Raw genomic sequence first — 17,959 nt, 5'->3', positions numbered from 1 at the left:
CATGCTTTCTTTCTGCAACAAAAATGTCCATGTCTGCATCAAGACAATGGTGTAATTTACTCTTTCAGGTACAAGTCAAAAAAGAATAGAAAGTGATGGTGTCTGTCATTTGGTGGATTAATTCTCATTGTAGGTTCAGGGGCAGGAACCCCCCCCTTTTTTTTAAACTCCTCTCCTGTGCGTGCAGGAGTGTGTAGTTGCCTATCATTCAGGACGGTTTTGACAGATTTCTCAGAATCCTTTTTCATCTGCTGGCAGCCAAGGAATGCAGCACATACAGGTGCCAATAAAACCTCCCTGAAACTAATATTTGTATGCTGAATAATGTTGAGGTACACTGTGCTAGCTCAGGGGAGCAGAATTAAGTATTTTAACTGGCTGGGTTTTTTCTCCTGCAACTCAGCACATCTGAAGTTTACAAAGCAGATACAGAAAGCAGAAGGAAGAGCAGAGAAAATGACATGAAAACTGGCACTCAGTAGCAGATTCTAGGGGCGAATTAAAAAGTGCTTATAGCAGCCGTAGAACAGAGAAACTGAGAACAGGCCAGGGAGCTATGACAGATAGGACAGAAAGAGGACATTTATTGTCACCTCTGCTTCAAAGGGAGATCAAAGAACACAGTCCTCTAGCCCTCCTTTATTATTTATCGGGAATACAGAAGAACAGAGGATCTTCTCTGTAATCTTCCTTTCAGTACTGCTGTATGCGGAAGTTAGAGTTTGGACAGGTGCATAAAGAGCTAAAATAGTAGCCTTCTCCTTGTGTGCAGGGAAGATGACAGGACACATATGACTTGCTCAGAAGTGTAACATTTAAGCAAACAACTATATTACTATGATTTTATTATCCTGATAGTTTTTTTTCTTTTACTAATTCATGGCCACGCATCTAGAAGGTGCAGCACTAAGAGCAGAAAGGGAGTACAAGTTTGTTAATGCATGTCTGGTGCAAGAGACTGTTGGAGATGACTCAAACAGAACTCCTCCTTTTCAAAGCTACTCTTAGGAGACTTCTGGAGAATTATCAGTAGGAAAGTTAAATAGATCCTGAACAATTGCTTTCATGTCATTTAATCCTAGAATAACCCAATTTCTATGAAGTTTGCAAGAAGTCTGTTCATAATTCGGGGGGGCGGAGGGGGGCATAAATAAAAAATAAACCTGTTATCCCAACCTCTGGATCTCCTACTATGTCTCTTCACATGTGTCTTTTATTCTTGTTTCACTCTGGCTTAAAAAAGCTGTTGAACTTATTGTTAGCATAATAAAAAAATAGGATTGAAACATATCTGGTGTCAAATGAGTGTGAGCACTAATAATGAAAATAGTAACAGCTAGGTTCCAAGAAGGAGCATGATAGGCACAAAGAGTCAGAAGAATGTAAATAGCTGTATACAAATCTAAACTCTTTAAAAAATCCTTTTTATTGATTCATTACCATACAAAATTTATTCAAATTACATCCATTTGAAGTGGTAAGATCACAGCTAGAGAACAGGTCATCCTTTAATAAATCTATTTACAAAACTCACCATAAAAGCTTTTTTTGGGTTTTTTTTTTGTTTGGTTTTTTTTACAGTATTTTACAGAGTTGTTTTTTTTTTAAACTAGCATACAATGCAAAGCTACGTTAGATTAGTATTTTGCCCACGCACATTGGGACAAGTGTTTAATTTGTACAAAAAAAGATGGTCTGCATTAGTCTTCATTTTCTCTTCCCCCACAAAAGTGCCCCTTTGTCTCGCAAATCTTCATGCTCACACAACTTTTACTTTCCTCTTCCACAAGACGAAAACTTTAAATACTACAATTTTATTTACAGATCCACATCTAAAAAAACTCTTAAAAAAATTACAAACCAGCTAGAAAATATTCTGGCAGTGTTTACAAATTAATTCTATTGTACAAAACTGCTAGATAACTAAAGTGTGAGTTGAGAACATATATCAACTTAAATACAACTGCTGAATGACCTATGCACACATTTGTACATATAAACACACACTTAACACTGTTTAACAGTTCTTTATGTGTTGCCCTTTATACATTTGTTATATTCCAAAACTCACACAGTCATACAGTTTTCTTATTAGTACTGTGACTTCTTGCCTTTTCATGTGTGAGCTTTCATAGCAGCAACTCAATGGTACCAGAAAACCTGCATACATAATATTCTATTACAGTACAAATAGTACTAATTTTCTGAGTATGTCAGATAAGCACAACAGTAATGCAAACAAAAGGATTACATGGGCATCATCTAATCAACATTACATTAAGTTAGCCCAGAACATGGCAACATATTTTACACTCAAAAAAAAAAATTATTTAAGACTTCTTAGAATTCCTCTCACGTTCAAAAAATAAATATTGGTACTATACTATACTACCAAAGTTCTTTAAAAAATAAATGCAATTCAGTTGACGTGGTACTTACAGTTATGTACTTTGGAAAAAAATTAGTTCCATTTTGCTGGCAAAGAGAATTATAAAAAGCTGTAAGCAGAGGAAGCAAACCCACTGAGATAAATATGATATATTGAACAAACAAAGCTTGGCATAAGTGTTTTCCATGGAGGGAAAAACCCACAGTGCATCTCTAGTAGGCACTTAACACAAAGCCCCACTTAGTACCACAAAAATTTATGTACCAGTTCTAATGCACACTGGGGGCAGTAAAATTGAACTGTGCATCTTCGTTCTAGTTTAAAAAAACAACCAACAAAAACTACTTTCACACACACACACACAAGCATTTTTAAAAATCTGTGATTACTACGAGAAGTGGCAGAACTTTACACTTTTCAATATTTGCAATATACACTACATTTACAGTGTATTTTTTATTAAAAGCTTTTAAGGACATAAGTATTTGACCTCATAATGAGACATATACACAGCTCAAAATGAGCGTTATGACAGCAATTTAAACATTCCCACAAGTAGCTGAAGAATCCCATTTCACGCTTTTGCATTACTTCATATTTATGTTCACTGCAGGTACAATCCATGTTGTGACACTCAAAAGACATGCATTCTCTGCAGAAGGCACGACCTGAAATACTATTATAAAATTGTTATTTAGGACTAAATCAGTTCATTGAGCCCTTCTCCGTAAGCCCACTTGTCACGGTAAGCAGAGACTGGGGGAGTGTGAAGACAAAACATTTATGGTCACCTGCTTGCACTTGCTGACTCACAAGGCGCTGGAGCTCAGGGTCAAGGAGAAGGCCTTGCTGTAAAAGCCTTCACTTGTTGTTTATAGTATTTTATGGAGTATTTAATTAAAATATCAGCACGGTTCGAGAGCCTAGTTTATTTAATAATGCTATTTTATAGTAAGTAGGGGACAACTCTGAATGATGGCAGGTTTTTTGATTCCATTAAAAACATGATTTAGATATGGACAGCATTTAAGAGAATCAGCTGTATATAAATTCATCCACCAATGAAGGAAGCTTCTCTAAATCATAAGCATCAAAGAGGTCACTGATGCCTTCTTCATCCCCAAGGCTCAGCAAATAATCTTCCTGAAGCAGAGGAGGCAGCAAATTCACAAATGGTCCTTCAAAGTTTGACGGAATTTGGTCCTCGGTCTGCTGGAGAAGGTTGGCGGGAGAAGCCAATGGAGAGATTGTTGCCATATTTACTGAGCAGTCACCTTGTCCTGAGTTAGCAGAAACCACTTCTGTAAGAGGAGGGATAGAAAAAATAAAGATGACACATTTAATCTCATTAGAAATATTAGACACAGATCAAACAAAGTAACCACTGCATAAAGGGCCTTTCATAAAGCATCATTTCAACAAAAAATGGCCACCACATAATTTCTAGCTTGATTTTTGATATGTTACAAAGGGGTGCTCAAAAATAGGCATGTTGCTATCACCACTGACTTTTCTACTAAAAAAATTATTTTACAAGGTTTAAACAACACTGGGGGAAAAAAAGTAAATCAAGTGTAGTGAGAGATGCTCATTTTTCAGTGGAATTCAAGTCCAAGTGAAAACTGTCTAGGGAACAGATGTCATTAGTGGCACTGTGTAGCTTCATATACCCATACACAGAGATTTCTGCCCCTTGTGCTGCTTTATCTTGTGCAGAATCTTTGCTGCTACTGTCCTATTTGAAAATGCAAAAGGAACAAAATTGTTTCTTTCTTCAATATTGCGTAAACTTAGGTTACACAGTTCCATATGATATGCAAATATGAAACTTATTTTAAACAACTGATGCAGAAGAAAACTTATTTCCCCCTATATGAACCAGAAAGGCACAGTGGAAAATGGATACCTTAGCTTTCACTTCTTAGAAAAATAAAGCCAAAAAATAAGAGCTGGATATCTGAAATTCAAAATGAAATCTTGAATGAGAGCATGAAGGAAGGCCATTAGTATTACAAAGAAATATTTTTACCTTTGGAAATGGTTTTGGAAATATTTCCATTGTGGTCCTGACTATAGGTTTTCATTGGACTGAGGGCATCGTTTTCCTCTGGGCACAGATAAACTTCAATAGGTCCTTGAGTACTAGATAAATGTATCAATGCACTCTGCTAACAAAACAAATGTCAGTAAGGTGTTATACCAATGAACGCGACAGAACATTGACGATACGGAGTAAATTCTTGTTGGGGTGTGAGTGTTTGAATACATTTTTTACTAATCAAAAGAACCTGAAATCTGCCATGCATTTTTTTGAAGATGTGAAAGGCTTGGCTGATGTATCTTGTGGACTGGAAGAGAACATAAAAGCTTTTCCCACTGCCTGTAGTGCAGAAATCTCAGAAGCCCACCATTTTATGTGTTGTATCATAACCAGAGAGGTATAAAGGATTGAGCTCCTAATATTGTTTTACAACCATAATAACCTGGAGCGTTCTGATGTAATGGAACTATGGGATGCAAGTCACAGGTTTTGTTATTATTCATAACAATATTATTGGATGTATTTGTGTAAATGTTTCTGCCTTAAAAGAATGCCAAAACATCCTTCTCACTCACCCAAAAACCTTCAGCACTAATTCACACTGAACTCAAATAGCTGTAAGTAAGTTCCCTTGTTTATCAGGGAAGTTTTTCCAAATAACAAAAAAAAAAATTAAAAAAATGCCATTTTCTTCACCCGAACTTGTTTATATAAGTCCTTCTGCCCCTTCAAGGCAGCAACTCTAATTATGATGGTGTTTCTGAATAACAGGAATAAGAAATTATCAAAGAAATTATTTTGTCTCAAGAAATTATCTTTTCTTAACTTTCACCCACGGATGCAATACAACAAGATGACATACATAGGCAGATAGAAGATCTGCAAAGTTGCTCTTAGTGTTATGATGGAAAATCATAAATTACTCTAGTTAAAAATAAATCTGCTCCGGCTGTATTGCATTAATAGTTTTAAAAAGCATGAATACAGGCATTATATACCTATTTGCAGATTTTTTTCAAATACATATTATTGTGCCCTTTGACAAACAGTTCCTCATATTATTTGTGTTCGACAGTTATTTAGCATAATAGACAGCATTTACAAATACTGAGAACAACAACTGAACAGGGATACCCCAGGGCACAGAAAACAGTTAAGAGTACTCAGGGCAATGCTACAGATAATTAGAGAAAAGAAGATGGGAAGAGCAGGAGTTGGGGAAGGTACTGTTGAGTGACTGAGGTACGCAAAAAAAAAAAGACACTGAAATGTAACTGCAAATGAGAAAAAGAAATAGGACTTCTACTGCCTGAAGCTGCAAATTAAATGAGTAAGTTGGGTATAGGGGATAAGGGAGGTCTAGGCACTAGTTTTAATGATTGTGTGCATCTCTCTACCCGCCTGATTTCACTGAATTAAAAATCAAAGTGTAATGCCTAGCGGAAAGAAACAGGAAAGCAAGCAATGATAACAGCATATATTTATGGATACTGATAAAAGATATCCCTTCCTCACTCCAGAAAAATGATTTATTCTTCCAAAACTTGCACCTAGGTTCAGAGGGGAAATTAAGGACAAAGGCAGGGGAAAAAAAAAAAAAAAAAGGATGGAAAATGTAAAGAGCCTAAGCAAGTAGAGAATAATCTTTGGAAAAGAAGGGAATCTGGAGTCTGTTCCATCCCGCCTGCCCGGCAGCAGGTGGCCCTGGGCTCAGTGGAACCACCCCAACAGTAGGGATGAAGGAATAACGTAGAGCTATGAGCACAGCATGGAGGTTTCTGGGGTTTAGCCCTATGGCTATTTGCTCCTTGAGAGAAGAAATTAGGTATATTTTTGAATCTCTAAAGCAGTGGCTCATGCAAATTATTTACGTTTGCCCAACATACTTGGGTCTGCCATAACAACTAGCAATTGGAAAGCAGCTCACTTTTGCCACCAAGAGATAAAATCCCAGGAGCAGCTGAACTATGTGGTTCATCAACCATGAGAGGAATGAAGAAAGTAAAGCTACTCCCTGAGGATATCTTCAAAGAAAAGCCACCTGAAGCATTTTTCTCTGCAACTGTGACATCAGGTAAGGGAAGGGAGAAGCAGCTAAGTTACCCTAGACATCTACCAGAGAAAAGGAGAAGAAACAAAATGTGGATGAAAGAATGAGAGCCAGACATCTCATATACAAAAGCTGGCACTCAGAGATAGAAACTGTGGCTTCAGTAGCAAGGGACAACAGAAGAGGGACACAGATGAACACAGAGAGCTTCAGAAATAGAAGTACTTATAATAAAATAGGAAAGGAAATCCCCATCCCCTACAGATTTCATGATAGCAAACAAAAAGTGCACTAGCAGAATATACAAAGTTTTACACAATCTGTAAAATCAGTGTCAATGAAGCAAAGATGATGATGGAAGAAGGAAGGGCAAGAATGCATTCTAGGAGTAAAACACAAGTTTCTACAATAACTGTAATACTTCAGAAGAGAAAATCCTACATGAAAACATATGTCTCAATAAGTTAGGATATCAGTAATAAGAGTCATCAAGATGCTTAAGGCATTGAGTTATCCATGAACTTTATAGCTAAAACTACATGAAGCTTAAAAAAAAAAGAGCTGAACCTCTCAAGAGAAAGATTTTACACGGTTACAAACAGGAAATTTCAACTGTCAAGGAAGAGCTCTTCTTTACAAAAAGTATGGCAAAAGAGAATCTGTAAATAGTGTGGATTACTCTGAAGGAAAGCTGGAATTGAGAGAAAAGGAACAAATGATGACTGCTTTGTGTAAAATTATTTTTAAAGATTCCCCTTCCTTTTTTAAAAACACACCTCCAAAGATTGTAAGACAGATGAATATAGGACTGCATGCCAATATAATCCTACTTGGGCATCAGTTACCACAGTAAGACTCACAACACACTCGCTCCATCTATAGAAAAATTATATATGACCTGGCAGGAAAAGCCAGGTTCTCCTTACCTCCACTGGGTCAGGCACTTCAAGTCTTGTTTCTGGAGGAGCTTTCACAACGATAACAGTTTGGTCTTTAAGGCCACTAATTTTTCGAATATCTTGATAGGTCACATAAGCTAATGTAATCACTGTTAAGGAATTTTCCAACCCAGGTTATAATATATTCAGACTATTAGAAGAGGCAGAATTCTTTCAATTATTTTTCCATTTTCTCATGGCTACGTTGCTGTTAGCCCAAAGTTTTCTGTTGGCTACACTGGTGGTGATTGCAGTGAAACTCAATCACCCTTGTGCAAGAATTTCCCTTTGATTTAACAGCTGGGGCCACTACTGAGTGACAAAAGGGATTCTCTGTGCTGAGTCCTTCTCTCTCTTCTCCTTTACACGCGTGAAGCTACTTAAGCTAAAGCTCAACAACCCGCAATTACTTGCGGACTGCGCGAAGCAAAGTTTTTTACACACTTCCTATGAAAATGCATAGAACTGGAAATCACAGAAAAAATGTAAAGGAATTTACAGATGCATGTTATAGATGTGCATACACAATATATTTTTGAAGTCATCAATAAAATAATAATTTCAATTTGCATTTGCATTTTCGGCAAACATTTATATATTCATATATTTATTTAATAATTTATATTATATGAAATTATTTCTAAAAACTGCTTAAACAACTACTTTAAACAACTTGACAGTGCAGAAAGTTGATTTCTGCATAAGCACGGAATGAACATGAATATTTTGCTGTTCAACATGAATTTGTGCAAATTAACGTGAGCGTTTTGGTGGGTTCCTGCACAGTGGTGCCTCACTTACTGACCTGTGTAACCGAGGTGTCACAGAGCTTTTGGTCGCCAACTGTGAAACAGCCATGATCACATGCAAGCGCTTCCAGCTCCTTAGTTTTGTCATCCATGAGGTATCTAGCATAATATTTATGCCATAGAAATAAAGAGCCTAATTTATTATTATACTTTTGGGGGGTGTAAATGTGAACAATTTTGGTGTCTACTGTTACCGTACAGCAAGACAAACTGCCCAAGCTCAAAACACCAATACATCTCACATCTGACTTGGACCAAACAGGTCAGGGGCCAAAACGACAGGTCAGCTTTCAGGCAAACGGCTTTTATCAAGGCTTCTACCGCTCCTTTAGTAAGGTCTAGTAAGGTTTACAAAGGCAGAGTACAAATTACAGCAACAGTGGCTGTCACTGTATGAACAAAGGAAAGGATTGCATGGTTTTCAAATAAAACAGCAATCTTCGTTGCTGTAGCTAAAAGCTCCCCACGCTAATGCTGGCCATATCCCAAAACATTCAAGGTAGCAATCAGTTACTGTCTGATTTTACTTATAAGGTAAATGAGGAAGCATACAGCCAGGGCACAAGTAATGTTTTGGCACTACCTAAACATGAGGGAAAAGAAAAACGTTTTCAAAAGCAGAAACTTCGCCGTCAGAGATTAAGCAAAGGAAGAGGCTTCTCAGCTCCATGATCGTTCAGCAGGTCACCTCATGTCAGACTTCAGTGAGGTGAGCGAAAGACCATACCGGGGTGCACTCAGATTCATCCCCAGGTTTCACACTTCCACATTCCTTCCTCAATAATTACTAGTATTATCAGTAAACTTAGAATCACAGAAGGATTTGGGGAATACATTCTCCTAAATCCAAAAGCATGAGGCCAAGACGCTGCTAATGCTGATTCCTCCTCGCCCATCCCCAAGGGAGCCAGCAACCACAGGGCAGGGATCTCTACCACAGCAAACAGCACTAGAAAAATAGAGAATTATAATGCTGAGTTTTGCTTTGCTTAAATCTCTTTGCAGATCAAGGCAGTGCTGACCCTACTCCCTATGCCACTCGGTGGTCTTGCTTTTCTAAGCGTTTTGAGATGCAAGCACAATTAAAAGACAATATTTACATAGTTCATGTTACTTTTTACTGACACTCCCGTAGTTATTTCCTATCCTTCAAAGCAGAGAGTAAGTCCACCTTATTAGATGCTCTTTAAGAACTACTGACTATTTAAAGTAATAAAAGTTTTCACATCAGCATTTAATAAAATGCTGTCACTAATAGGTGGGAAATCTAGTGAAAATGAGAATTGGTTACTTACAAGGGGTATTAGCAGCCAAAATACCAGAAGTCATATGAACCTTATGCAATTGATCATTGCTATTACATTAAATAATTAAGTCTAAAATAGACATTTTGAGAGCTCATAAAACCTTTATCTATGATATTCTAATATAGATTCTCTAACCAGAAGAATCTAAAAATTGGTTGCAAGTTTCAGACTAAACTGACTCCCAACTTTATTTTCCTCTCTGTGTCTGTAATTTATATACACATCAGTTTAATGTTAAAAAAAAAAAAAAATTAAGTAATGAGTACACACACACACACAAGTCTTTGTTACCTTAGCAAAGACATTGTCTGCGTGCCTTTGTAACTTCTGCACACATAAAAATGGGATTTGCTCTGGGCTCAAAAGAGTCGAAAAAGCACAGGGTTTTGGATATTGTCACTCATTAATCAGCTAAATTCTTGGTTCTACTCTATGTGAACATGGATGTTAATGGGCTCCTTCATACACCACTTTTTTTCTCTTTTTTTTTTTTTTGACATTCCAGAAGCATTACAGGTGCAAGTGGCTTAAGTAACTTTTATATAGAACTACATTAAAACCCATTATCCAACTTCTGGAAATTTCTGATGCTTTGTATCACATTCCTTAGAGGAATTCTCTTAGTATTACAGAGCACAGCAAGGAGACTGACCACCTTTGAGGTTTTGAGAAAAAGGATATCTCTGATTCTCTGAGTCCTCTGTTAGCAGCTTGAGGTCCAGGGTGCAGCTTTGGATTAGCTCATCCAGTTTCTTCTCTTCCTGAGTCAGTTCGGTCACCTCCTTCGTGAGGCCTTGACGCTGTGCCAGCATGCCACCATCCTCTGACAGACTGCAGCCCCTACAGATACAGAGGAGGAAGACGCCCTTTCAGCATTTGTAAAACTTGACCCTGTGCTATGGGAAAGGGAAGAGGCGGGCTTTTACAGTGCAGATCAAGTCCTTATCTCCTTCTCCCTAAACCTGCCCATAGGGAGTCAACATAAACTACGCCTTCCAGAAAAAGCATCTTTTTATCACGACAACACATTTTGGAACTACCACCAAGACAGAGAAGTCTAATATTTCTAAGCTCTTCCAAAATCTTGTTTCTAACTCGCCTCTCCTCTAACCACACCCTGAAAAAGACTGCAGAAGGCAGTAGGTAAAGATGTGTACCTAAAAACTTACTCTGCTTGCAAAAGCAAATGAGTTAATCCAGTATTTCAACAAAATGCTGGTTTCTAATTTCCCTGACAAATACTATTTTTACACTGAAAACCTGTCTTAACAGAAAAAGAAAGCTTTATCCTGATAGAAGGCGTTTTGGATGATTGCTTGGAGCAAAGTGCTAGAATGGAAGGTGGGAGAAGAAAAACACTGCTGCTCTGTGACAGTGAAATCAGCCAGCAGGAATGGAAAAGGATAATGAATACTCACATCCACTGAATGTTGTTTTTGGATTTTTTCTTAATGAGATGGATGCCTTCCAGTACATTGGTGATATCGTAAATCCTCCTTTTTTGCACCTTGAGGACCTCTGCTGCTCTGTTCAAATCTAAGACCCCATCAGGAGATTGGCTCAGCAACTGAATGAACTTCTTTGTAAGAAGGCCAAGTGATGTATCATACCGAGTCTTTTCTGAAGGAGATTTTGGAGCTTGGAAAGAAAGGGAAAAAAAAAAACAAACCCAGATAAATCTGTTTTCTCATTTTGGTTCCAAAAGCAGCATCCAGAAATTAAAGGATACATATTACAGATATTTCTTTCATTTTTACTAAAGAAATCTCTCAAACCTCTGCATTAAGACACAACTTACCACGGGGTATTTATTTGTACTTCAAGATGTACTTTTCCAAAAGTCACAGGTACATGAGCAAATACATACATTTTTAAAATGCAAATATTTCCATTAGTCTGACAGATACATATAGCAATATTCTACTTAGGCTTTCACTATGTGAATTCTTAATAGTGTTTTTAGTATCTGCTTATCCTGGAAGCAATACCAAAAATTCCCCTACGACTCTCTTTCATCAGGCTGATAGCCAGCTTTCATCAGGGTTTGATTTTCCCCTCTTGTAAGATAAGTGTTTCACATGCAATTAAGCAGGACTTAGGTGTACTTCAGTGGGTGAACACAATGACAGATTCCATCAGCGCCAGACTCCACGGCTTACAGAAAACTCAAGTGAATTAGAGGAGATTGATGCAAGATACAATTTATAATCATCATTTCTCCATAACCAGACAATGCTCAAACTGGGCAACACTATCCACTTCCTTCAAATTAGAAGTCAGCAAACGGCTTGGATCTTACTAGACAACTCGCTGTTTTCACACACAAATGCACCATCTATATACTTAATAGATAAGCTTTTAAGAGTTTAAATACGTAGATCAGAATAATTTGTAATTCTAAGTGTTCAAGGCTTGTGTGTCAAGGGAAATGAGCCAGCCATTATTAGAAGTCTGCTGGGCTGGTACATCTCAAACCTTTCATTTGCTTCAAGTATTATGCAGCATGGATCTTAGGCTGATCTGGTGGTCATTTTCATGTTTTCAAGGTTCAGGTCCCACACTTAATTGCAGAAGTCAGTCAAAACTGAAATCCTACCTGAAAGCAAACCTTTAGACTACCCTGAAATATTTTGAAGGACATGATGGCTTTTCAATGAAAACCAATTCATTGCCTGTTTGCAAAGAGAACCTGCTGTATCTCATTCTTTGGTAGATTCAGGGCTTGTCGGCACTGGGAAATGGAGGAAAATTCATATCAATGAGGTGACCTTGGGAATTTAGAGCAGGGTGGTTTTTGTTTATTTGTTTTAATTTCGGGTTTGGAAAAGAATAAGACAATCAGATTGAGAAGGGCAAGAGGCTACTTGACCCCCACCTAAAATGCTCCTGGTCATACAGCAAGGAAGTTCTCTGTACAGCCTCATCAACACTGCAGCAGCATCCTATGCTCCAAATGGTACTGAACTTCTGTGAGAACACACTTCAATCTAAAATGGACTTCATTCAGCTTAATGAAGTTTCATTTAATTAAAACAACTGTGGTTGTTTAACTTGTCCGCTTTAAGTCGTATCTTCAGCTCATTTCACCTTTCCCATCTGCCTGAACAGAAACAAGACTTAAACTGGTGAGGAGGGACAAGTACCCCTTCACATCTCTTGCTCTCCCATCACTACCACTGCTGCCCCAGTCCTCCTTTTTCCCCATTCCCCTCACTCTGCAGGCCTAATTCTCCTGCTGAAATCCCCCAAACAAGATGGCAAGGCTAGACCCCCAGCTCCTGTTGCAAGAAACCTACTGCCCGGGGCAATACAGATGTGCAAAAATTAATACTTGCAGCAACTAAGCAGTGGCAGTAATATTCTAGTCATATTGCAGGGAGAGAAGGCATCTCAGAGCCCACAAAAAGCATTTAGCATGCAATGCTGCTGGGGCACAGCTACCGCTTTTTGCAAATACCTGCCTGGGGGAAGAAGCCCTGCCAATCAGCTGCTATAACTTTAGCGAGGAAGGAGGAGGCTGGCTCAATTAGCCTTGCCTAATAACTGTGCGTTTGATCTCATCATAATATCTTGATTCCTCAGCATCTACCTCTCCTAAGCATCCCCAACTTCATGTCCTTGGCTGAAGAGGAGGTCCTGGACGAGGAGGCTGCAGGCTGCCTGGCAGGCAGAGGGACAGACCTAGCAGCCAGGAGCCTCTGCGGCCCCTCGGCAGCTCTGCACCAACCGATCGATGCACGCTGCAAACACGTTGTGCGCCGCCTGGCTGTGGGGTTGAGTATGTTGCACACACATCCAGGTGAGGACAGTAATAAACACACTTTTTTAGCTAGATAACGCAGCCTGTTGTACTGGTTCACTCTGATCTCAAGCTAGTAAAATCAAAAACTCTGTGCCATACAGCGTGTTACAAGCTCCCTTACTTTTTGGACTATCTGGACTTCTTGTCGCAGCTCTTCCTTTCCCCTTTGGAGTCTTTAGTCCTTCAGCAAGATACTGGTGGCCACTTTCTCCTAGCTCCAGCCTTCGTTTTGCCTGTTAAAAAAAAAAACAGTAATTTTTTTTTAATTGATGGATTTTTAAGAAGTGTATTTCACTTTATCAAACACAATATTGGGGTTACAGGAAAGGCAGACAATAGTGAACTTTTCACAGCAAGGTTCTGTATCAGTACAGGTTCATATCCCATATTCATCACAAGGGAATCTGAATATTTATGGGAATCCAAAGGCAGACTTCAATGCTTCACTCTCAAAGGCTAGGTTGATGGTTTTGTTTGGAAAATTCAGCAAGTTTTTTAATTTGAAAAGCTGAGTGACAGTTGTATGACCTGCTTCAGTCCAGTCTGGACCTTTTTGAATACATATGAAAGATTTCTACCTTCACTTGCGTTGAGAACATTTCTGTTAAGAAAACCAAAGACAAACGCTCAAGCACACAGGTATGCACCCACAAAGCTACATTTCTTTTGAAAAACTCTTTATATCCATATAAGTTTGTGCACAGGTAGTATTAGTGCAAGTTACATTTTTCCTTCCCCGTTTGAAAGGATGGCTTTGAGAGGACCAGTAACTTCCACTACTATAAGCTTTCCATCAATTAAATACGAGACATGACATCAAGAGCAGCATTGGGCAACTGTTCTCCTCTGTTTGTCAACAATTTTTGTCCTCATTGACAGCACAACCGCTACCTTTGTTTCACATGAACTAGCACGTTTGCATTAAAGCTGCCTACACAAAAGCAAGGTGCAGCAAAAGTAGTATCAGAAAGGTGATGCCTGAAAATCAGCTAAATACTGCATTCAGCTCAAAAGGAAAGCTGTGTACATATTGAATAATAAAAACAATGAATGAAACTGTTAAACTATGCAACACACAGACAAACTGCAGTGAAAACCACCACCAATATGAATTTTGCTCCTAAACAGAAACACAATCTACTATCTTTGGAAACAATTCTATACCCTGCCATGCTACTCAGGTTACTGAAATTAAATCTAGGGATACTTCTTATCCTGACAATAGAAAGAGCATTACCTGGGAAGACACAGGAAAAAGAAGAAAAAGAAGTTTTACGACTAATGAAGTTTAGCCAAATAACCATTTCTGAAGAATGTTGTTTATTCAATTAGGTAGAATAACTCAGAATATTTTCTTTACTTGCTCTTTAGACTTGCCCCAAAGGGTTGGATCATATTCTGCTCCTCAGTGAACCAAGATAAAATAATACATTCTGCTATGCAGTTGTAGACAGATATTTCTGTACTGTGGATTTAGCTTATGCGTTTTACTTTGGGTCTGTGACCAACAGAAGGCTCTAAATAAAATTAATTTATATGCATTTATTTATGGATAGCTAACTAACATCTTTGTTCTGGAATCCGTTTGCAAACCTCAAACTTATTAAAAGGCGAGTTAAAGCACATGAAACTCATATGAGCCCATGGTGTAACAGCGTGTGCAGAGTGCTCAAGCCACTCTTCTCTATATTTTGTGCGAAGGGGCAAGGCACTAATTCATTGGTGACGGAGCACAACTGAACTAACTGCATCCTTCCAACCAACGCAGGCACCGGGCTGCCAGCGGCCCATTGGTGGCAGCTTCTGCTGGCGTGAAACACCTCTGCTCCTCTCCCCGAGACATCCGCTCTGTAATCCAAGGACACAGATTTTAAAAAGGTCAACTGTTAACAAAAGCATCCAGCTAATATGTTTAGCCACCATAATTGGATTAAATTAAGATTACAGCTATTCCAGAGGAAGAAATACATTTCACACTTTTTTTAAGTAAGTGTTTTTCCACCCTGAGAACTATAAGAGAAAAGGAAGGAGGGGTGAAAAGCGAACAATTCAGGGCGTGGGAAGACTAGGCCAAAGGGATACAATTAAAGATAAAAGAGAATCTCAAAACCAGGTGTGAGAAGGAGGGGAAACGCTAAAGACTTAAAATCCAGAGATTTGCAGTGGCTCTCTCCACGAGAAGAGAAACTTTGGTTTGGACTACACATCAAAACTTTTTGTCTCTACTTGTTTGCAAGACACAAACAATGGTATTTTGCCCCTGCTTTTGTGGTTAAACACTTACAACTTTCTCCTGTGAGCTTCAAATAATCAGGTTTGGTAGTGAGAGAACATAAACAGCATCCTTTGGCTGCACGCAGCAGCACAAGCCCATCCGTGTGTGTCGGGGGCGTTACAAACAACATGCTCTTATCGGTCTCCCCAGTGTACCGTACCTACGGGCAGTGCAGGACCATTGACTGGCTTCTGGAAAAATACCAAACAGCAGAGATAGCACTACGAGATAGTTATTTTGTAGGGCACGAAGCATACAGAGAACTTGAGAGAGAGATACAGAGCAAAATATTTTAGAAGAGTTTAAAAGAGCTTGGTGAAGTTGCCGAGAGGCAATTTTAGCAAACCCTGGGGAATGTTTAATTTCTGGCCAGATGTTATACGTCACTCAGCAAGTGCTTTCTTCCCCTTCCTGTTTTACAAACTTCATAACAACATGCAGGATTGAAGTGGTATATTCTCTCAATTTCTTCTTCCCCGACTTACAGACCGAAGATTTTCTAGTGCCTTTTTCTTTGCACTAGAGATCCTGGGTGACTGACAGTTTCTCTCTGCCATCTCCAAAATCATTCATTGTGCTTTCTGATATAGACTTCCATTGAGAAATATCAAGATCTGCATTCAGCAATCGGCAGAATCAGTAACCCTTTTAAAAAAAAAAAATCTTGATTTGCATAACTTATTTCTGCTACAGCACTATATTCATTGTTTGCAGTATTTGTACAAGTTTTGTATTTTCTTTATTTGCATTGTTTGATCAGTCATAGCATGCAGAATCTTCTGACACAGCATGTGGGACCTGCTAAGAAGCAGCAAGCCAAAGGACACCAGCACAAAGCATCCCAATGATAAGGAAAGACAGGAAGTATAGGGACTAAGAACTTCTCAGTGACATGAAACTTGAGTGCAAGAAACTGAAGTCAGATTCCTCAGGGGGATCGTGAAAGGATCATAAAGCACATGGGGCAATGAGACAGGTAAAGCCACAAATTGATATATCCAGCAAGAGACATAAAAGTAACAGGATAGCATCCTATTGATCTGAACCATACACCTACCTAACCCCTTGGTCAAGACCTAAATGTTTGGCATCAACTCTTTTGACTCCATTTTCTCTTTCAATACTACAAGCAACTGCTGATATAGATACAACTATGGATCCACTGTTCAGTGCAGACCACTAAAAACAGGTGGCACCTCAACTTCTATGCCGTTATGCTCTTTTAGCTTCAATCCTTTTTTTTTAAAAAAAAAAAAAGATAACCACAGTTAACATTAGAGGCAAACCCACCAGAATGTCTTCATAAGAACACTTGTGTCTATAGCTAAGTATAAGTGTCTATAGATAAGCTAAGTATTTTCAAGTAGGCAGGACCTGATGAAATTCACTTCACAATACTCAGTCTCAGGGATTAACTTTTAAGAAGAGGCTGGAGGCACGTATGCTTACAGAAGACTAGAAAAAGAGCAAATGTGGTTTATCATTAATTGAAAAAAGGGGTGGAAAAGGTGCAATCAGGAAATTATAGCCCATCCCTCTTTATGGGCTGTTTTGACCTCACAGCTACCTGGGTCTAACAGGTTGCTGCCACCGCCTCTTCTGCATCCTCCCTCCATCCCTGAGCTACCCCTGCTCCCCTGGTGTGGGCAGCACCTGACCGATGGGTCCTCATCAGCTAGCTTAAGGGGTCACAACCAGCAGAAACCTAACCCTCCTCCAAAACAGAAGCGAGGAGTTTTCTGCCGGGTTAGCCCTTGCCGGGTGACTTGTCTGCACTGAGGGCTGCCGAGCAGGAGCAGTGGGACACACTCCATCACCCTTGGGGCATCAGCTTGGCATTCGAGTGGCTTCGCTTTCGTGTCACGCAGCAATCAACTTCAGTTCTTGGGGAAAGAAACTGGCACCAATTAAAAAGGAAAAAAAAATTCATAGTGTTACCTTGTAAGAGCGTAACAGATAGCAGAGTGCTCAGTGTTAGGTAACAGCCAGCACGGGGTTTTGTTAACACAGCAGAGAGGGAAGTGCCGTGGTGGGGGACAGCCAGCATCAGTTTTTGAAGACTGCACCATGTCAAAGCAAAGCCTCATTTTCTATTAAGTTCATATTTCTAAGTTTGAGGGAAGAAGCAGTAAAACATCCTCTAATTCTTTCCAATGATAAAACCATGGAGCATAACTTTGCCAAACTATGCGTATTTGAAATTTTTCCTGCTAGATGTCTCCTTCAGCTTTATTACTGGACACAAGACAGTTGCACTGGTTGCAAGAGACAGACCTAAGAAAAATTACATTACCTGCGCTGCCTTCTGAAAACCCTTTGTCTGAAATAGTGCTGCACCCATTATGCTT

At 39.0% G+C, this 17,959-nt stretch overlaps 1 protein-coding gene across 4 annotated transcripts in view; it reads right to left on the bottom strand.

Annotated features, from left to right (window-relative positions):
• Positions 1–1,409: 1,409 nt before the first annotated feature.
• Positions 1,410–17,959, bottom strand: part of E2F3 (E2F transcription factor 3) — a 44,355-nt gene continuing 27,805 nt past the window's right edge. For 3 of the 4 annotated variants that reach the window (XM_072853372.1, XM_072853374.1, XM_072853375.1), the window contains exons 2-7: positions 13,458–13,569; positions 10,953–11,172; positions 10,216–10,374; positions 7,407–7,521; positions 4,419–4,557; positions 1,410–3,690 (exon numbers count right to left, since the gene is read on the bottom strand). In XM_072853372.1, the coding sequence (XP_072709473.1) occupies positions 3,425–3,690; positions 4,419–4,557; positions 7,407–7,521; positions 10,216–10,374; positions 10,953–11,172; positions 13,458–13,569 (1,011 nt within the window). In that variant the 3' untranslated portion in view covers positions 1,410–3,424. The remainder of the gene's footprint in view (positions 3,691–4,418; positions 4,558–7,406; positions 7,522–10,215; positions 10,375–10,952; positions 11,173–13,457; positions 13,570–17,959) is intronic. The other variant, XM_072853373.1, reaches the window with a different exon arrangement.

Source organism: Ciconia boyciana, chromosome 2, assembly GCF_034638445.1.
Source record: "Ciconia boyciana chromosome 2, ASM3463844v1, whole genome shotgun sequence".
NCBI classification, from domain to species: domain Eukaryota; kingdom Metazoa; phylum Chordata; class Aves; order Ciconiiformes; family Ciconiidae; genus Ciconia; species Ciconia boyciana.
This window is presented reverse-complemented; position numbering and strand designations above follow the sequence as displayed.